Below are 22,863 nucleotides of genomic sequence, written 5' to 3'. Positions count from 1 at the left end.
GCAGGAAGGCGTCGGCAGCCAACGCCCTCTGGTCAGGTATTCGAGAGCAGAACACGGGTATCTGATTGGACGCAAACAGATCCACCTGGAACGATCCGTACAACTGGGAGATAACTCCAAATATCTGCCGGTCAAGCATCCACTCGTGCGGGGCCAGGATCCGGCGAGAGAGAGCGTCTGCTCGCACGTTCTCCAGCCCCGGGAGATGAACAGGAAGCACCTGACAGTCGCACTGGTCGTACCAGAGGAGAAACTCCCACGTCTCCGGGAGGAGCGCTAGGGACACTGTGCCGCCTTGCTTCAGGATGTACGTCATGGCTGTACGGTTGTCCAACTGAAGACGAACCACCTGGCCCTGAACATGCTCCCGGAAGCGCTCGAAAACCAACCGCACAGCTCTCAGTTCCAAGACGTTGATGTGAAGGCGGGCTTCGGCTTCGGACCAGAGCCCGGACAGCGACAGACTGCCCAGAACACCCCCCCAGCCCGTGAGGGACGCATCGGTTTGACGTGTAAGAGCTGGCGTTTCCAAAGGGATCCCCTTCGAGAGATTCCCGACATTGGTCCACCACTGAAGGTGAGGAGACAACCACCCGGGGACTGTGAAACTCTGCTCCAGATCCTCCGAGTGAGCCCACAGACTCGCCAAAGCTTGCTGTATAGGGCGCATCCTCAACTGCGCCCGCCACACTACAGAGATAGTCTCCGCCATATGGCCCAGTAGACGGAGCCAAGACCGCGCTGGTGCCTGGGGCTGGGAGAGCAACGAAGACACCATCTCCCGTACTCTGGTGACCCGGTCGGGCGACAAGGAGACAAGGTGCTTGTGAGTTTGAAACCGCGCCCCGAGAAAAAACAAATCCTGGGTGGGTACCAGGTCGGAGTTCTTGAGGTTTATGATCCACCCCAGTCGAACTAGAATGTCTATCTCTGTGTGAGTAGAATCTAGGCTCACTGGCTGAGTTAGCACGCTGAGCAACCAGTCGTCGAGGTAAGGGTAACAACGCCTTCCTTGCGATCGACCGAGGGTAGCTGGCACTAACATGAGCTTGGTGAACACCCTGGGGGCAGTGGATATGCCGAAGGGGAGCACTGTGAATTGGTAATTCATCCTGTCATAAGAGAACCGGAGGTACTGCTTGAACGATGGATGAATGGGCAGATGTAGATACGCATCCTTTAGATCGACAGACGGAAAGCCAATTGCCGGGCTGAACACAGGAGATCACAGAGCGAAGTGTCTCCATCTTGAAGAATGGAACCTCTAGCATGCGATTCAACCCCTTGAGGTTGAGAATGGAAGAACCCACTGTCTTTCTTCGGAACGAGGAAGTACGTGGAATAAAATCCCGCCTGTGCCTCGCCCCGGTTGTATGCGCTCTATTGCGGACTTATCCAGCAAAGCCTGAACTTCGTCGCGCAGTATACCCACCCTGACCTGACATGGCGGCACTGGAGTTCAACGTATGCCGGTGAATTCTGGCGGGCCTCGCTTCCACAGTGGTAGATTGCCGACACTGACAGTGGAAAGCACCCAAGTGTTGCTGGTAGCCTTCTCCCACTCCGGTAGGAATAGAGAGGGGCGCCCCCCCACTGGGACGTGTGGTAAGAGAGCGTGAGTGGTCCTGAGTAGATGAACTGACTGGGACAAACCCACGGCGACAGCCTGTTAACGGGAGGTCGGGGCAGACGAAGAGGACTGCTCCTTGCCCTTACCCTTGGCGGGACAGCTCCTCCGCCTGCCCCTGCTCAGCGGCCTAAGCCAGCCGACAGACTCGGGTGTAGGCTACACCCCGGAGGAGGAAGCCGTGATGGGAGCGCGGGGGTGAGAAGCCCGCAGGTGTTCCAACAAGGCCTTAGAATCCTTGAAGGAGGTAGCTGCAGCAGCAGCCTCCCGTATGATCTGCTGAGCCCCAGGAAACCTCGCTCCCAGACGGAACAAAGGCCAGCAAGGTCTGCTGTGTAGCTGCCGAGTAGCGAGACGTCGACAGCCACAGCTTGCGCATCCCCATGACTGCGCACATCACCGTAGACGCCACTGACCCCAAGGAGTCGCGCTAGGTGGGCCTGAACTTCGGATAACTGGTGTAGGAGAGCTACATGCGGGTACACGTCCCCAGCGTTCCCCTCAGCCTCCAGGGCCAACCTCTGAATAGAGGAAAAGTAGGCCTCGTGGATCACCACCCGCACCTGCTGCATGGCATTCCGATAGACCTCCTCGTAGGTCCAGTAAACTTTGCTGCAGGGGGGTCCACAAGGGCAAACAGTGGCACTCAATGCCCTAGCTTGCCAGCCTAGGCTGCACCAGAGGAAGCCGAGCCTCCCCCAGGGCGACCGAAGTAAACACACACTCGTCGACCACCGGTACAAAGAACAGTGAATCGTCCCCCAGCTGGTACCTCTTGACAAGTTCGGGCAAGTCGAACGGGGCGTGTCCCAACCAGGAGGGGATCCATCACCTCCTGCACCAGGGACGGCAAGAAGCGGAGCAGTGTCTGCGAGGGTTGCCTAGGAGCAAACTCGGACTCAGATGAGTCCCAGTGACTGGTAGGTACCGCGGCCTGGGGAATAAACTCGGCAATACGTTGCCGTACCTCCCGCAGAGCCGTCGAGAAACGGAAAGTGTCCTTGACCTCCCCAACGTCCATAGACTCTGCACCCGAGCCCGAGTCAGAGGCTGGGTCTCCTCGCGAAGAGGACCCGAACCCCGACCTGGTGGGAGGCCTAGCACCAGACACAGAAGGGAAGGGAAGAGCTGAAGGAACTCCCAGCTCCAGCACCCGACACCACACTCGAACCCCGGTCCCGAGACACGGGAGGAAGACCAGGGAGGAAGACCGCTCTCATGGGGCGGGCCGGGGCGGCGCAGGGACCGGAACCCCAGGAATCCTCAACGGAGAGGGGGAGGGGGAGCGAACCCTCCCCCTCTGGGATAGCCGAGGCAACGGATCTACAGACGCCTACAGGCTAAGGGATCGATCCCATCCCCGGAGTCTCCGTCGCCTGCTCAGAGTGGGCGAGGAACTCCGGCCGGAGACCTACAACCGACTCATGAACAAGAAACTTCACTGAGTCCATGTGCTGCTGAAAAAGTTGCATGTCAAACCCGCTGTGAGATGGAGTAGGCGCCTTAGGTGACAGCTTTTTTGCCGGTTTCAGCCTTTTTTGCTTTAGACGGGGGGACCTTCTGGGTCAGTTCCCCTCCTGGCTCTCTCAGTTCTCTATAAAAGAGAAAATCCGCCGCCCTCCGTTTCTGGGCCCGGGGGGAGAAGCCCATACACAGCTCGCAAACGTCGGATTATGGCCGACTTTTTCAAGACAACATAAGCACTTGTCGTGCTGGTCAGCTCGGGGAATGCTCTGTCCACAGACAGAACATCCACTAAACGCCTGAAAGCAAACACGCAAGCATGTAGCTAACAGTGGAGCCAGCAGCGAAAATATACACGTAGAAAACACTGAAAATTACGTGAATGCGACCACGGGAAGAAATACTTGGTTAAGAACACAATATGACAACCACGTGGCACGCTTAAACTTCCTGCCATGGAAAAGCAACACGTGTGTAAACCACGGAAAGCTAGCATAAATTTAATACAAAGTCACAATTATGAGAAATAACCCACTGCAAAAGTCTTATTAACTGTTCCGTCAAGGACAAATAAAGACCATACATACAGGTTTGGAAGTCTCAGACATTATTCTCTTTACCGTAGAAGACAAGGTATTCAGCTTTGCAACTCGACACGTCTGTACAGTGGAGTGACAGCAGAAGGAATGATACGGGCCTAGGTGCTTACCTGGTTGGCTGCGCATGCGTAGCAGGGAGGTAACTCCACGGGGTGGGGGCCGTATAATAGATAAAAAAGATTTTATTTATTGAACAATATTTTTATTTAAACATTGATACAACTGTCAGGACATTTTCAGACGCAGAAAATGCACATATGTACCCCAAGGAGGATCTCTATGAAAAAGAATAGATAGCTTTGAAAAGTTGGGCTTAAGTTAAAGAGCCTGATCAGTTTGGCTGGCTCCAACAAACAGCACAGAAACAGCACCCCCTTCTCTAACCTGAAGGTATGTAACGACTATTGGTATATATACAGTGACATTCTCCTCTATTACCCCTTCGGATTCCCCAATAAACATATATAGTGACCTACTCTGCCCACCTGTAACTATGTGATGTCATTTTCTATCCACTCTTATGTAATTGCATTCTCCACCTGTGTGTAATAACATTCACCTGTAACTGTGATGTCATTTTCTATCCACTCTTATGTAATTACATTCTCCACCTGTGTGTGTAAAAACATTCACCACCAATCTGTAAGCAATCACACTCTCTGCCCACCTGTAACTCTGTGATAACATTTTTCATTCACCTGCATTTATGTAATTACATTCTCCACCTCTTTGTGTCATATCACTCTCTCTTCGAAGTTGTATGTAATCACAGTCTCTACCCACCTTCCTGAATGTTTCCAGTGATTTTCCCCACTCACCTGTATGTATGTAATGGCATTTTTCCCCTCTTCTCCCTCTTCCACTACCAGGGCACGACCTTGCTCTCGTAGATACTTGCTGATGCATTCACACATCGTCTTCAACCCGAGTGGTACCCGTATAAACAACTTGTACATGCATGCCAAGTCTGAAACCACACAAACCAATGTGATAAAAAAGTCTAAAACATGCTGATTGGTCTTCATTGTGTATATGTGAACTTTAGCAATTTGTCACTTCATGTCACAGTACAGAGAGATGGAAAGCAGCACCAGCCTGCAGGACCAGTCTTGTTATTAATATCGAAGGCATCCTAAGGGCTGGTGGAATTTCAAACATTTTGGTTTAAACATATCTTTATTCCTGGTTTGGTAAACAAGCAGAACTCTGCTTATATCAATTCCTCACCAGTACATATATCATTTAAACAAAATACACAAGTACTGGATACAAAAACCGACAAATTAAATCATATATGTGCGTTGTAGGTGCTTATAAACATTGAGCCTGCAGCTACACTTTCAGACATTTTAGGGTAGGGGTGGTGGGGTGGGTATTGCCCTATGATATCACTATTCAGGACGCAAGATGCTCTTGGTTAAAAGTCTGTAAAAGTCCAAGCTTGATCTAGTAGAATATTGCCCACTATTCCCTCAATACTAAAAGAGCTGCACAGATTGCTTATCCCCATTTCTTAATAATTTCACCACCACAGGCTCCAGAATATATGATGCTGATGACAGGCAGAGGTTCCAGGGAATCTTGACTAAGTTTAGTAATAGGAACAGTGCAAAATGAGGCATACACCTTTCAATGTAGATTCTTACACCGTTATCAACCTAAATATTTCCATTTGTGCATAACATAATATTTTCCTCCCGATTTCCCTGCCAGTTTAAAATCAATAACCAAACCTCCCGGGTACTGATCTGGGGTCCGATCCACACAGCATTCACAGCACTACATCATTCGGTATCCTCCAATAAACTATATAGTTGTGATAGCTCAAAATGCTACAAGGGAGTGAGTTTAGTTTTACGCCGCACTCAGCAATATACCAGTTACATGGCGGGGGTCTGTAAAGAATCGAGTCTGGACCAGACAATCCAGTGATCAACAGCATGAGCATCGATCTGCGCAACTTGGAACCAATGACATGTGTCAACCAAGCCAGTGAGCCTGACCACCCAATCCCATTAGTCGCCTCTTACGACAAGCATGGTTACTGAAGGTTCATTCTAACCCGGACCTTCATGGGCCCATAATGCTATGAACACTTTGTGGATTGGGACCCTGACTGACTTGTTCACTCACCATCTGTTTTGTTATTCTCCAGCATATGTACAACGCCAGAGTTTTCCATCTGAAAAAGAAAGAAGAAAAATGTCTTGAGAATAAGCCCTCTACTAGATATATCCTTCATTTATATGTTTTGGCAATAGTCACACGTCTAACGACACTAATTATATTATGATATTTACGTTTTAGGTTATACTTGACCAGGTGAGCTAACTTCAGCAAAGTACACTTGCCCTATATTTGTCGATCTACAATAGACTTTCAGCTGGTGGTCAAGTTCACGGATTAATAAACAAAACATAATGTTGGTAACTCAACAAAATGCAGTATCAGCATTACAAATGCAAAATAACGATCAATATCTTACCTCAACAATTGTTTTCATATGCTTGCTAATTAGTTCCTCTTCTAAAACCTGCAAGGAAAATGTTCCACAAGGTTAATGACATGTGAAAGGTCATAAACATGCTCCTTTTTCTAACTATGTGACAATATCCTTTATAGAACAGTTAGATGTAATCTGTGCTTTTCAAGGAACAACTTCCTGTTATGAATAGACTGTCTGTGTGATCCCGCAACAGAAATGATTAAGTACCTTGACTATTGGTTCCTCTGTGGACTTGTCTAGATAGTGAGTGGCCCTTTCTGCTTCCTCGTTAATGCGGGCCTCCACTTTCTTAATGTACACAGATGCACTGTTCTCTGCCAGGAACTTCTGACTCTCCAACTGTAACCATAGCAACACAACACAATTGAAAACACAGCAATGCAATTCCTAAAACTTGTGCATGTTCCAGAATCTCAATCTTCTTTGACCTGATAAGGGTTAGTGCATTTTGTTGTTGGGTTGAAATGCGGGCTACCAAACAATTGCCAACACCAAAAGTACTTAAGAGAAGCAACGGACTGCACACAACAGAATGTAACAGAGTTACTGAAGGCTAAAGCCAATGAAATACAAGCAACACTTATCACTGACTGGACAAATCAGGTCTTTCCAAGTGGTTGGCGGGGTGGTGGGATAGCCTAATGTTTAAAGCGTTTGCCCATCACACTGAAGACCCGGGTTTGATTCCCTACATTGGTATAATGAGTGAAGCCCATTTCTGGTGTTACCAAGTGTGATATTGCTGGAATACTGGTAAAAGTGGCATTAACTGAGCTCACTCCACGTAGTCTACTGCTCAGACTCCAACGTACCAACTGATCAGATTCAAATGTACCTGCAGATCAGCCTGCTAGGTGCCAACTAGACAGATTACAAAGAGCTGCATATCAGATTCACATGCACATACAGATGAGTCTCTGTTAGCCCATGTTGGTTCCGCTATCAATAGTCGCTATTTGGGTGAAATAACACTGATGCGACATTAAATTGTAAATTTTACCTTTCTCTCTCCTCTACCAGTAAGTATAGACCACCCGGAAAGGACCCATGAGTGCTGTACATGTTTGTGTTAAGACATATCTGAAGTAATCATCCTCACCCTGTAGAACTCTGCTGACTGTTCTAGGAAAGGTCTTTCAAAGTCTTCCTCGTACACGTTGCGTGAGTCGATACCAAGAACCATCAACATCTGACAAGCGTTCTTCACAGCCCCCCTGGGAATAAAACACAAGGAATGGTCATGATGTGAAATCTTTGAGGACATTGTGTTGGAGATCAGTTTTGCAGACAAGTGAAAGTAGGAAATGATATAGGTTTTGCTGTTGTCATCACTCCTCAGTATCTGAATGAGACCAACATGCACTGATGCTCCAAATACAAATCTGATGAAATGATTTTTCCCACAGTGTCACCATCTGCGTCTCATTCATCACAGTGATCAGGCGTTCATTCTGTGTAAGAATCATTAAGCCCGGAGAATTACATCCAGAAACATAGTAACAAGCACTGACATCACTGTCTCTGTAACATACTAGTATGTTATATGTGGGATTACACTTTCTTAGTAAAGTACAGATTCTAGTACTTTTTCGGGTTGAGTCCCATCCGGGATTCGAATCCACACCCTCAGAGTCAAGCACCTAATCCCCAGCACACATCCACACCCTCAGAGTCAAGCACCTAATCCCCAGCACACAGTCACAGCCACCGTGACTTAGCGGGTTAGGCGGCTGACTTTGTGCGCTGGCAATTAGATGCCTGACTCTGAGGGTGTGGGTTCGAATCCCGGATGGGACTCCACCCAAAAAAAGTACTAGAATCTGTACTTTACTGAGAAAGTGTAATCCCAAATATAACATATGTTACATTTGACCACCTTCTAAATGGCACTGTGTAATCATTGCGTAATCCTCACTGTATCTGGATAGAATACCAGTGAAAGACTTGTCAGTCCATATTTCCCTCATAAACTGCAGATACTTCTTTACAGAGGCAGGGTGGGGGGATGGGGGTCAGACACTTACAGAATTTTCAAAGCTTGTCTCTCAGCATCACGGTCAATGTGTATTTGACCAAAGCTTAAGGTTACATCTCATGTAACAGACTACTGCAGATATCCAATCCGATAATGTATCCTGAGATGAAACACCCAACAAGGCTTCCCATGTCTGAGAGATACATACCAAGGGATAGTCAACTTTGAAGTGATATTTGTTTGCATGTACATACCTGTCTACAACCTCCCCCTTCCGTTCCCGAGCCACCATCTCCAGCAAGGTCGCCTTCAAATGATCCCGGATGATGGGATGCCGGACAACCTGGTCCCGGAATATGATCAGCCCTAGGTTGTAGACGTTGTCAACATTGTTTTGTTGAACATACACTCGGTCCTGGAACACAAACATGGCAGCTAAAAACCCTGTCAAATCAAGAATTGGACTTATCACTAGAGGGAGTTGTTTATCACACTGCACCATGTCAACTTTGAGCTACAAAATTTCTGGGATAACCAAATCCTTGAGACAGAATTATGTTCATAACAAGTGATCCAAATGAAGTCGAAAAGTCAAGATGTGTCCTTGCCAAAGCACTAAAGGTAAAGTCTAGGAATATGGAGGTAATAATAATAATAATAATAATAATAATAATAATGGCACTTATATTGCGCTATATCCACGCCATGAAGGTATGCTCAAAGCGCATTGCCTAAAACAATGGAAACAGAGGCAGTTGAGTTCTCCACAGTGGTATGAGTTATGTATCTTTTAGGTATAGTGCTTGAAGAGGTAGGATTTAAGACTGGATTTAAAAGTTTCAAGAGATGGAATCAACTTCAGTGATTCGGGTAGAGAGTTCCACAGAGTAGCGGCTCAGACAGAAAAGGATCTGGGGCCAAAAGTTTTAAGCTTGGTGACAGGCACCCGAAGGAGCTGTTGTTGACTAGAGCGTAGAGTTCTTGAAGGGAGGTACGAGACAGTCAGATCACTCAGATAGGCAGGTCCAGTACCATGGACCATGTATCTAAATACATATTGATGAAGACCCCAGGACCCCAAGAGTGTATATAACTGAGCACTGATAATAGTGATGGTCTGAAAAGTGGGGTCTAGTCTCACATGGTTTCACAGTGGTTCCACAGTGGCTGTTGCTTACACCAAGATTAAATCTTTGTTATAAAGCTGTGTGGAGCTAATGATAAAGTCTTAAGGGTCCTGCAGAATTACATTCCAGCTTGTAGTAGTGGAATCTTACAAGGATTCACATAATCTACCAAATACATAAATGATTAATAATGGGCCGTGGTGGGCGAGCTGGCTAAGGCGCCACACTAGTGATCCAGCAAATTTGAGGTGTTGGGATCGAGCCCACCTGTGACCGAGTGTAAAAACCTTGAAGTCAACTTTGTGTGCAGACTCTTTCAGTGTTGTCACAACCCCTTGTGTACAGTACACAACCCTGTGCACTTAAAAGAACCCACGAAACCATAGGTGAGTGTGAGTGAGTTTAGTTTTACACCGCACTCGGCAATATTCCAGCTATATGGCGGCGGTCTGTAAAGAATCGAGTCTGGACCAGACAATCCAGTGATCAACAGTATGAGCATCGATCTGTGCAATTGGGAACCGATGACATTTGGCAACCAAGTCAGCGAGCATGACCACCTGATCCTGTTAGTCGCCTCCTATGAAAAGCATGGGTTACTGAAGATCAATAATCAAACCCGCACCTTCATGGGTCGAATCCATGAATATGAAAATCAGAGGCCCAGATAAACTGCGTATCCGGGTAAAATACGCATATAAAATTTCAAATTACGCATTGAAAAATAATTGTTGCGTACCAATTACGCATTATAAATGTTAGATACACAAAAAGTTTTAAAACAAATGCGTACGGAATATATTTATATAAATCGCTTTCGTAATGAAAAAGACATCGATTTCTATCAAGTTGTACTGTAAGTATAGGACAAGTGTTGTACTGTCAGTATAGGATGAACGATTTTTTATGAAATCATTTCCATTATATTAAAGTTGGTTTATATGACATGAGGCAGAACATACCTGATTAGTAAACTTACTCAGTCACATAATACTTAGGTGAGTAAAATGACTGAAACACGCACATATTTGACAGCAGTGGGTAACGGAAAATGAAATACCCACTCAACATTCATAATACCCACTCTAAAAAAAAATACAGTGGGTACAGTACCCACGAGCTAAATCTTATCTGGAGCTCTGTGACAAGATGGTGGCCACATGAATATGCAGTGTTCACGAATGGTGTTTCAAAGTAACAGGACATTGGGTCCTGTAAGTTTCAGATGTCTGTCTGACCCATTGAAAATTCAAAGGACCCATAGAATAAAATTAAACACACATTTCAGATTTAACATTTCTTATAATTGACATTGAATTTATTTATTAACAGCTAACAAGTGTCACATGTCCCAGTCCACCCAGCTGTGAATGTGTACCTCGTAAGGACGAGAAATCCACAACAACTTGACATCCAATGATCGAGGGGGAAAAATACCAGCCGCCTTGAGCGTGTACTACTCTATGCGATATGTGCTTTAAATATCCTATAATAATCTGAGTGTCCACTGCTCTTACCATGTACATGAGGATGTCACGGATCATCACCATGGATGTTTGATGATCGTTCCATGCTATATTGAGGGTCTGCAGGAAGTTGTTGTTGAGGGCCTCAAGAACATCCTCCCGCACCTGAAAGTACCATCAAAATTGTGCATAAAGTAACTGAGATTATACTGAAAAGTACATTAGCCATGACCAAGCTAATCTTCGAACCAATCAACACAATTTAACTAGGGTGACCAAATGTCTGACAGCATCTCACATGAGACACTGACAGAACGACAATTTTTTATGTTAGGGAAGTGTTCATTTCAGAAAGCACCATTGTGAAGTTTTACACACTTTTTGAAAAATAATCAGGGTTTTATGTGCAAATGTGCATCCAGTACACACAAATGAAGAGAATGGATGCAGAAACAAAATTTACAATATTATCAATTGTACCCACACTTTGGTAAATTTTCAGTTATTTCTTTCAGAGCAGTTACATGCATTATTTCATCCATCAGTCCAAATGATCAATGATTCATTGGGTGCTCAAAGGAAAGTATCGAAACACAGAGTTCTCTACACTGTTACTTCACAGGACATTCATATTACCTGCAATGACCCTTGATACTAATAATTGGGGGTGCCTGGGACCCCATGTTTTTGAGTGGAGGTAAAACCCTGATGGTGCAATACTCCTATTATGTACAGGCATATCAATGGTTTCATCAGATAATTTTACATAATGACTGATCTCAGTGATATCTAGTGGTGTTCCGATGATCGAAAATAATTGAAAATTGATCAAAGTTAAAAGTTTATATATTTCGATTATAATCGATAATTGTTCACCACAAGTACTCCAAAATCGATAGTCAAATGGGGTTCTGATTCCCAACACTAGTGACATCTCTTTCATCCTAGGGGTTTACCTTGACCTACACAGCTAGAGGTCCAGATAGACCTGTTACTAATTTCAATGTCCTTACAAGAAATATGTGCTTCTTGTAAAGTAATGGTATTGTGTACCAAGCCGTAACATTTAGTAACTATTTCAATTACAGGGACCGTGCGTTAGTTGCCAAGAATTAAGATCAAAGAATATTATTGTGCATCCGCCGGGACTCATATATTTTTCTGCATCCATTGTTTGTGTGTGCTTATTGGATGCACATTTCCGCATCCATTGTTTGTTTGTGCATATTGGATGCACATTTCTGCATCCATTGTTTGTGTGTGCTTATTGGATGCACATTTCTGCATCCATTGTTTGTGTATGCTTATTGGATGCACATTTCTGCATCCATTGTTTGTGTGTGCTTATTGGATGCACATTTCTGCATCCATTGTTTGTGTGTGCTTATTGGATGCACATTTCTGCATCCATTGTTTGTGTGTGCTTATTGGATGCACATTTCTGCATCCATTGTTTGTGTGTGCTTATTGGATGCACATTTCCGCATCCATTGTGTTTGTTTGTGCATATTGGATGCACATTTCTGCATCCATTGTTTGTTTGTGCTTATTGGATGCACATTTCTGCATCCCATTATAACCTAAAGTAACTTTGCTTGGCGAGTCTTGGTGTTTACACTCATATTCCCAAAGCAGAAATTGATTGAGATTGGGTTGCAAAATTCCATTGGATGAGAACGAGAGCTTCCTGAGCGTTTCATCCAATGAGTGGAGCTATTGGACAACACAGTTTGGTTTCGTACTAATCTCCCATATATTTATCAATGAAGCGAATAAAATGAGCAGGCAAGCACACAAAATACTGAAAACCCACATTATTTTTTCTCTAAAAGACAAAAGAAAATCGATCACTTGAAGAGTAGCAGTGCTATCCCTCAGTCTGATATCTTTCAGTGTATGGAAAATGAATAATCAAAACACGCTCCTTATCATGTAACAAGTGACAGTGTGATGTCAGAGAAGAATGAAACTGTGTTCCTGAATTAACTTGATAGTTTATCAGCCTCCTAGTCATTAACAATTATTATATAGGTAGTATTTTTCCTGTACCACGATTGGTCAAAATACCGTCACATGATTGACTACAAAACACGATATTGACTTGAGTTTTTTTGTTAAATTACGATATTGACTTGGGTTACTAAAAATAGACAAGGAATCCCTTACGAAGGGGCTTCCCCAGCTTTTCAGCCAATCAGATCACTCGGATAGATGGCACAGTGTGTGCATTAAAATTTTATGTTAAAACCCGCTTCTCTTTCATTATATAATAAAACAATTATACAAGAGTCTATAATTGTATATTATAGACTCGGTCGATATTGTTTTACTCAGGTCAATAAAAACCGATATCGACCTCTACAAGAGTCTATAATTGTATATTATTATATAGGTAGTATTTTTCCTGTACCACAATTGGTCAAAAGACCGTCACATGATTGACTACAAAACACGATATTGACTTGAGTTTTTTGATAATTTACGATATTGACTTGGGTTACAAAAATTAGACAAGGAATCCCGTACGAAGGGGTTTCCCCCGCTTTTCAGCCAATCAGATCACTCGGATAGATGGCACAGTGTGTGCATTAAAAGTTTATGTTAAAACCTGTTTCTCTTTCATTATATAATAAAACAATTATAGACTCTTGTAGAGGTCGATATCGTTTTTTATTGACCTGAGAAAAACAATATTGTTTTACTCAGGTCAATGAAAACCGATATCGACCTCTACAAGAGTCTATAATTGTATAATATCATAATCATTTGAACAGATCAGTCACAATCAGCTTAGCAACTTGATCTAAATCCCTGGGATCACATTAAGGACACATCATCTAAAACAGTTATGAATATCATTGGCTTACAACTATACTACAATTGTTTCGAGCCAGTGGGTCCTCTACTCAAGTCATTGTATTATGTTGAAGATGTTTACATTCACCTGATGAAGGAGTAAGAATAATACTCCTAAACATTGTTTTCATAATAATCCAGAAGTTGAGATCCATAAATTTTCACCTTTTCACACTGGGTTTGAAATACCAATGCAGGGGTTTATTTTGAAAGGAATAATAACTAAGTGCTAATGTAGATGAATGATTACTTTGTCCAAATGGGGTTTTTTTTCAAAAAAGTTTTTCTGATCCGTAACTGTGAGGTACTTTGAATTTCATCATTTTATTTATTGAATTAAGGCCTCGTCTCTTCTGTTGCTATGAATGGAAGTCACATCTAGCCCAAACTGTAATAGCATAACCTGGGAAGTTTTTAATGCCAAACGGGAATAGTTTACTGATTTCTGCGACTAGGGTCGAGTAACTGTCTCTAAACAAGTCTAGATAAATTCCTCAAATGCACTGACAAAGCATGATGGCACAGCAGGGATTTACCTTGGCCTATTTAGAGGACGATATCTGGCTCCAAGTCCACAATAAATGATACACAAAAAGTCTGACTAAATGTTTTATATACGTTTATTACACAGAACTAATTTACTGGCTTTGTATAGGTATCATCCACATGTACTTCACCAATGACAAATAGACAAGATACCAATACACAAGATAAAGAGGAAGAGGATTTACTTAATTCATTTATTCCAAACACTGTAATATTAGATATAATTTCCATTCCCTTACATTCAGGCTAACTGATGTTTCCCAACAAAGGAGACATTTAATTAATTGCAAACAGCATAATTTGTTTCTGTATTATATATTGCATAAAAAATCACAAAAAAATGTCTTAGGGTACACTACCCCAACATCCGTAATTCCTAAAGCTATCCAACCCTATTTTTCAGATTGCTACTATCTGAGCCAGAGCATATATTTTTAGGACCTTTTGTGATTATGCAGAAAATAGGATCTGCTTGTATGACTTGTGCCACTCACTGACAATACCCTTAAGCTCCAAATATATTGCAACACAGGCATCTGAATTGCAACAAACTCCAATACAATTTATTTGCCAATACACAGCCCTAATGCATTTGTGATATGAAAAACATACATTGGGTAAGTATGCAGTGATCTCACACTATTGTTTTTATTATTTTTTCATGCATATATCCAAAAGCGGTTACGGTCTAATCCAAATTTTGAGTGGTTCAGTGCTGTGCCTAATTTCAGACTGTGTTCATTAATTATTTATTAATTAAGGGATCAGCTTGTATTGGATTAGACTACATGTTTTCTTAAATAGTTTGAACTCAATTCAGTTCAATTCTTTATTACCTTTAGCTGTACAGCTGATCGGTTTGTTAACATTGAAAATATATGGAAATTTAGACAAATACTTTATATAAATTGAAGGAATTGATTTTGAAGATAATATTGCAAAGTACAATTATCAGTATGATTATACAATCTATACTTAGTTCTTCTTGCATTCAATTCTTGCTTATACCATATATCACCAAAACAAGAGTTGTCAAAATATTCTTTACCTGAAAGGTCCAGTTCTGAACATTATTTGTTTCAACCTCATCATAAAGAATTCATCCCCACGTAAAATATAGTTATCAGTTCCTAGCAGCTTATAATTGACCATATTGAACATCCGTTTGTATTGCAAAGGGATAACCAAGTTCTAGATCATCAACCATACAATTACAAGTTGATTTTTTTACCCCCAATAACTGCTTACAATAATCCAAATGTAATCTTTAAATGTTTTCAGCCTTATGAGAGCCCCATACTTTAGACGTATAGCACAAAACACTTCCAACATAGCAATCGAAAACAGACAATATCATTGATTGTGTTGGACACTTCCTCGGTGTATGGTGATCGTGTGTAACATTCCTACAAGCTGAAAATGTGTCGATGAAATAATGTTTCATTTTGTTGAATGCAGATATAGATATAATATCCTATATATATTTCTCCTTATGGAGGCATTTTATATAATGCATCAATTTCAATTTTGTACAAGAGAAAAAAAACCCACATGTATTTAATGCATCAATTTCTCATTGCATCATATGAGTAGGCAAAGATAAGAACAAAAGTACAACAAAGAGAGTCAAACCATCCAACACGCCCTTTTCTTTTTTGGTATGATCCAATGTTTTGATAACTAATTAATAGCTAAGATCACAGTGCTCATCCATCGAATGCATTTTACTACTCTAAAATCAGAAATTCGATGGATCGTACGCGACCTCCAAAACAACTCAAAATTAATTGGATTGCAGAGAGATAATTGCATATTCTGAAGTATATCTGGGACACTGTAGTTTTAATGTAATTTAGGAAAATGCTTTTGACAGAGCTGTCTGGTTATTTTGCTAGTGTCTATGTCCTGTTGTAGTCATATTTGATTATGTCAGTACACTCATGATGTTGTTACTCATCCCATTACCATGAAATAGTGAACGTTGTCCAGGGATTGGGAAAGGCAGGGGCCATCACAGGCCCTCGTGTCTTTGCGAGGAGTAATGATTAAACAAGCATTGTTTTTGAGAAGACCCCCCGACTCTAAATGCTTCACAGTACAATACATCATGACAAGGCCGGACACTTCGGTGCACCTACCCAACTGCTTTGCCGATCGCTACGCTACGATCGCATGCAATCAATTAAAACTTAATGGAAACATAATCATGGTTGCTTGGCCTATCGTGCACCACTCATGACACCTACCAATTCTTCAATATTTCTGTTGATGCAAGTAGCTGACGATATATCTGCACAAAATGGGGGTGTGGTCAAAGCAAGCCCTCTGGTTGGTCAACGCTGCTAAATCTGCACATTCTTTATAAATTCTCAGGAATTTTTACTTTCATCGACTGCTTGACTTGGAAGAAATGTAAGATTTTTCCAGCAATGGCTTCTCAAAAGAAAGCATCATTTGTAAATATCTCCTTAACAAACATCAACCAACCAGAGGGCTTGCTTTGACCACACCCCTGTTTTGTGCGGATATATCGTCAGCCATTTGTGTCAAGATAGTTTAGTGGAGAATCAAAATCGGGTTTCAATCGACTTGCAGAAATAACAATAAAGAATTGGAAGGTGTCATGAGTGATGCTCGATAGGCCAATCATCCATGTTTATGTTCCGATTAAGTTTTAATCGATTGTATGCGATGGTAGCGAAGCGATTGGCAAAGCAGTCGGGTAGGGTGCACAGAAGTGTCCGGCCTTGTCATAATGTATTATACTGTGAAGCATTTCGAGTCGGGGGTCATCTCAAATTTTTGTATATATTTTATATTAATCCTCGCAGAGACACGAGGGCCTGTGGGTGCCATGGGCCATTTTGCACATTAGAATAAAAAACTGGCCCATTAAACTTTTGAAGTTTACTATTGATACAAGGGCAATGGCCCATTCTAAATTCAGAAAATGGCTAATAATCCGGAAAATGGCCCAATGTCAACGTTCTCTATCCGAATCCCTGGTTGTCTTAATAAGAAAATATAAAGTTGTCAAAATAAGTATTATAATTATTAACCTGGAGAAGTCACATTTGAATGCTGAATAATCTGAGGTGATTTACTGAGGTGATTTCCCAATAGATAACATTCCAAGGGAAAGCCTGATATATCAATGAAGACATGAACCTCAGAGTAATTTTACTTGCACCGTTTCAGATCGACAATAGATTATTTTTAAAAATATGTCATTAGAGTTATTGGATAAAAAAAATCTTCACAATTAAAACCGAATAACAACAGTAAAAATCCTGAAAACCGAAATTACATCTGCAGAATGAGGATATGTTTCTCAAGGAATAATACTTGTGGTTAGTTACCTTGTTTACAAGATGGTCGGTGACAACCTCCCGTAAAGCCTGTATAAAGTTTTTCACCATGTTTGTGTAGAACCATGGTGTAGGCATTACGGTACAGCTCTTCAAAGCTTAAGCCACTGTTATTCTTCTTCTGAATTTCCTGGATGGCATTTTTCAATAGAGCCCATATGTTGTTTACATACTTCTCATCCATGGTCATCTGCAAATAGAACAGGATTTGTCATTAAATTGTATTTTATCTGACAGATTAATTGGCATCATAGAATGTTGACAGAGTATTTAATTTTTAAACAATTAAAGAATGAATCAGATACACATGATCATCAGCTGATGATCGGTTACTGAAAGTAATTTGGTTAAGGTGTTAAAAATATTGTGGACTTTAGATAGAGAAACATTTAGAACACAAAAAACAAACTTGTATATAAGCATTATGACCACCAGCTAAAAAGAGCCATTTTGTGAAATCAGATAAATGAAATAACTGTAAATGTTTAAATCAGTGAAATTAGTTGCAAGGAGTACCAATTAAATTTCTCTGCAGAAAACAAGAAACGACGATTATATGCAAGGAAAACAATTAGTATTTTAGCTGAAAGAATAATTGTGGAGGACAGTGGATTGAGAAAGTGGAGAAGAGCCTGACATTATCGCTGTGTTTACTTCAGCAGGGGAAAATCAATTAAGGCCAAAACTCTATAGTCTACCTATCAAAGCCTGTTGGAGCAACAAATTCAAACTGAAACAACATAATTTTATTCACTGATACCTGTTGGTGAAAGATGATCACAACAAAAATGGAATGTAAACATTGCAGTATGAAATCAATGTCATCACTGTTGTGGATGGCAAATGTAAACAAACCTTCGAGAGGATAATGCACAGCCATAAAGTCTTACATTTGTCACTATCTTTTAATACAACATCATAACAAATGTTGGGCCACATGAATATGATCTGATGAGGATTATATATTTGACGTATCAAATGATATGTGACACTGTTTGATGCTCTCCACAAATTACTATACGTCGAAAAAATGACGGAGTGGCGTTTAACATTTAGGAGAAATGCTCACGATAATTGACATGATCACTTGAATTATTTAAGGGAATGCATGTGCATTCCACAGACGAATAGGTGCAATGTTTACAATTTTATGCGTGATTGCGCTGGGTCTGAAAGTGAATTTTTAGTTGTCATTTCCGCCATTGCATTTCGACGAAAAGAAACAAGTATGATGTCATAATCCAAGTCCTTTGCAGTGTGAAATAAGCACGTTATAATATGAGAATAAACAAGAAATCAATACTTACAGGAAAAGCCCTGATACGCATTTTGGTATCTTTCCTGGCTTGAGATCTGACCATACCACTCGACATTTTGGCTCCAGTGATTCAGCTTCTTGAAATTAGATCAAATATCAGACAATTAAAATCCTCCCCTTCCAATGCTAGGTAGATTTATAAATAAAGCTACAATGTTTTCTATTTACAAATATTTAAGCACAAATATCCTTGGACCGAGCTATGGTGCCACATTTTCATCTCTTAGAATCGTCGAGTTCACATTGTCAGCCATGAAATCTGTTTCCACAGTCTGATCACAAATAATGAAAAACCCTGCGCACAGGAAAATAGTTTCCTAGAATGGCCTTTCGTGAATATTTCTCCTGAGTGTCAATCCTTGTCAAATGGCACACTGGTAGCAACCAATCATTTGGTATGCTAAATCAAGAACAATTAATGATATGTATCACAAAAACAAATTTCGTATCGCGTTGACATCTGAGTATTGTTACACTCAGGTCACGACAAGTTCATCATCAAGCTAGTGCAGCGAAACATTCTATCCCATAATATCTTAGTTGACGTCACTTCCTATGGGGAAATCGATCATTGAGAATGGACGTTTCAGTTCTTGTACGCGTGTAAATAATTTATTGAACCAAACACACGTTTACCGATGTTGATAGTTTCTTCAATCAACATATCTTAACACAAGAGAAAGACGGACGCTCGCTGACAGGGCACATGTGAATTCGCAACTGTGTTGTTGCTGAAAGTGTGTATTGTTTTATACTGAAGTAAGACAGCGCCCGAAATAGCCTGTTTTATTTTTAGATCTTAGTAAATAAAACCGTTGCCTCGCCTTTCTCTGTCCCAGTTTGTTATTAAGCAGTCAATTATTGAGCACGACATCAGAAAGCCTGAAATATATCAAATCATCTCCATATACTGGAGTTTTCAAATATTAATACTTAGCACCCACGTGTTGTCTATATATTACCGCATATATTTACATTTAAATAAAAATGTATGACAACTGTATGTAACGTTTTAGGTTCCTGCGTTATAATTTTTTGCGATCCGACAAAAAGAGCTAATGCGGTGAAAATCTCACTGGGGGAAACAAATCAACCCCCCCACCCCCCACACTGCGGGTCATTCAATGCCATACCGTCGCGTCGATTTTATGCCTGTTTTCTTCGAGACTATTTAAAGGGAGTTATCTTGTATGTGGCAAATCGTGTTTAATGTTTAGGTATACACATGAATGTGTATTTAAATATCATTGTATCAACTATACTTGTAGTCTACTTACTATATGCAGACTACAAGTATAGTTGGCATAGTAATATAGTTGGTACTATATTACAGTACGATTGCCGTCTCTTTATATGAAACGTAGATGAGATTTTTAATTGACTTTGCTATAAATTCCTTCGATTTGCGGTAACTGTTTTCAGCGTTATGTACAACAGATAGCATGCGAGGCTATCGCATTCACACTCCAGTTCTGAAGACTGGTCCCCAGTAAACCCAGTGTATCCCAGAGGTAATACGTGGTTGTATATAAACCTTCCATAGAAACAAAACTATTTCAGACTTTGGGGAAAATCTCAGGCTTGTGGTAAATTGCACTGGATTGCTTCGTCCATTAGGTCCTTAGGGGATAATCATTTCACTCTTCTATTGTTTTAAAGAGGCGACTAACGGGAACAGGGATAATCTACATCTTCTACTCTCCTGGTTTTAATTAATCGGAACACAACAAGTCGGATAAGAACCGCTTTCTTCTCAAAGGGACGCAACTCTGCACACTGTCGATTAATGCTGACTATCCTGCCTCCGGCCCTGTTGCGATGACGTAATCCTGCTCATCGTGTTGTGTCCCACGTATGTACAAGTTGCAATATGCTTTATGGCACCGCTATGAACAATACTATGTCTAACGACCTCTATCCGAGATTCTGGGTGAGAAGCTCCCCGCGACCTAAACGTTTGCTTGTAAGAGGCGACTAAATTTATCTTTACGATTCGCAATATATGTTTTACATGATTCTATCGTTCACTGGTCAAAAGGTCCCTGGATATGCCCAGTTAAGTCAGTCTCTGGTCTGGTGACACCATGTTCATCTATGAGGAGTGAGTGAGTTGGGTTTTAGGCCACTTTTAGCAATATTCCGCAATATCACGGCGGGAGACGCCAGGATGGGCTTCACACACATTGTGGGTGGGGAATCGAACCCGGGTCATCGGCGTGACGCGCAAACGCTTAAACCACAAGTCTACCCCACCGCCCCTCTATAATTGAGGACAGCTTGATCAAACATACTGACACAATTTAGCAGAAATGTATAAACGTTGTACACAACGCTTAACAGGGGCGATAAGGAAGCCTGGTCCACGTGGTTAAAGCATTCGCTCGAATCTTCAAATAAAATGCAATGAATGCAAGGAGCGGAGGGGTAGCCCAGTGGTTTAAGCGTTCGCTCGTCACGTCGGACCCGGGTTCGATTCACCATATGGGTACAAAGTGTGAAGCCCATTTCGGGTGCCCCCGATATTGCTGGAATATTGCTAAAAGTGGCGTAAAACCATACTCACTCACTAACTCTTCTGTTTATTTTTAAATCTTTAGTATTCATGTTTAAAAGAGTTGATTATATATTCTGACTAAATTTTGTCTTTGTTGACTTGGTTGACTTTTCAAACTGTTGACTACTGTATGAACCTTGACACAGCGTTAGTTTCCATTAGGGGCGGTGGGGTAGCCTAGTGGTTAAAGCGTTCGCTCGTCACGCCGAAGGCCCGGGTTCGATTCCCCACATGGGTACAATTTGTGAAGCCCATTTCTGGTGTCCCCCGCCGTGATATTGCTGGATTATTGCTAAAAACGGCGTAAAACCATTCTCAGTCAGTCAGTCAGTAGTTTCCATTGTATGTGCCAGGGCCACAAGGCAAGGTTTGTAAATATTTCAGTATGAAGGTAAGTATTTCACCATGGGGTCAATAACTGTTACTTGATGCATGTCATGGGATCGGTGGGGCAGCCTAGTGGTTATTGGTTTAAGCGTTTGCTTGTCATGCCAAAGACCCGGGTTCGATTCCCTACATGGGTACAATGTGTGAAGCCCATAACTGGTGTATCCCACCGTGATGTTACTTGAATGTTGCTAAAAGGGGCGTAAAACTATACTCACTCACAAAGAGTAAAGCCCAGTACAGGTGTCCCACTCGGGGATATTGCTAACAGCGGCGTTAAACCATACTTACTCACTCACGAACTTAATTAAATATCTTCTCACGTATATATCTGTCCCGTACATACAAGCAAGTAAACCTTTAACCTAATTTATTTATTTCTTTGCTTGTGGTCTAAATAATCGACGAGTAGAAGCTGAATGATCAGACAGTAGCAGAAAGTGTTTCAAAACAACTAGGGGTGGTGGGGTAGCCTAATGGTTGAAACGTTCGCTTGTCACGAACAGACCCCTGTTCGATTCCCCACATGGGTACAATACATGAATTCTATTTCTGGTGTCCCTGTCGTGATATTGCTGGAATATTGCCAAAGGCAGCGTAAAACTAAAGTCACTCACTCACTACACAAGCGGACACTGGACGTTTAGTGTGACAGGATTGTCTCAACGGCCGCCCTGCTTCCTGAAACCAAGTTATCTCTGTACACGCAGGGGGGAGCTCGGGTGAATCATCCTACCGACGGGGAGACGTGCCTTTGTTGTCAACATAAACCACTTTTTTCGGTTTTGTAACCTTCCCGAAGTAAATATGTTGACTTGAAAAACAAATATCAATGAAAATTCTTAACCGGGCATATGTTTTCTTTTGTACACATGAAATGCGTGCTTTCATTTCTCCAGGTATGAGGGGCGGTGGGGTAGCCTAATGGTTAAAGCGTTGGCTCGTCACACCGAAGACCCGGGTTCGAATCCCCACATGGGCACAATGTGTGAAGCCCATTTCTGGTGTCCCCCGCCGTGATGTTGCTGGAATATGCTAAAAGCGGCGTAAAAACCAAACTCAGTCAGTCA

The 22,863-nt window shown here is 41.9% G+C and overlaps 1 protein-coding gene across 1 annotated transcript in view; it reads right to left on the bottom strand.

Annotated features, from left to right (window-relative positions):
- Positions 1–19,268, bottom strand: part of LOC124286833 (cullin-3-A-like) — a 29,918-nt gene extending 10,650 nt beyond the window's left edge. The window contains 10 exon segments of the mRNA XM_046723275.1: positions 4,509–4,657; positions 5,824–5,872; positions 6,176–6,223; positions 6,404–6,535; positions 7,296–7,410; positions 8,426–8,586; positions 10,816–10,929; positions 17,526–17,561; positions 17,563–17,724; positions 18,842–19,268. Coding sequence (XP_046579231.1) covers positions 4,509–4,657; positions 5,824–5,872; positions 6,176–6,223; positions 6,404–6,535; positions 7,296–7,410; positions 8,426–8,586; positions 10,816–10,929; positions 17,526–17,561; positions 17,563–17,724; positions 18,842–18,907 — 1,032 coding nt within the window. The 5' untranslated portion in view covers positions 18,908–19,268.
- Between the last annotated feature and the right edge of the window lie 3,595 nt (positions 19,269–22,863).

This window comes from Haliotis rubra, unplaced genomic scaffold, assembly GCF_003918875.1.
Source record: "Haliotis rubra isolate DU_JTF1 unplaced genomic scaffold, ASM391887v1 Scf393, whole genome shotgun sequence".
NCBI classification, from domain to species: Eukaryota; Metazoa; Mollusca; class Gastropoda; order Lepetellida; family Haliotidae; genus Haliotis; species Haliotis rubra.
The sequence above is the reverse complement of the archived record's forward strand: the minus strand, read 5'-3'. Positions and strand labels throughout refer to the sequence as shown.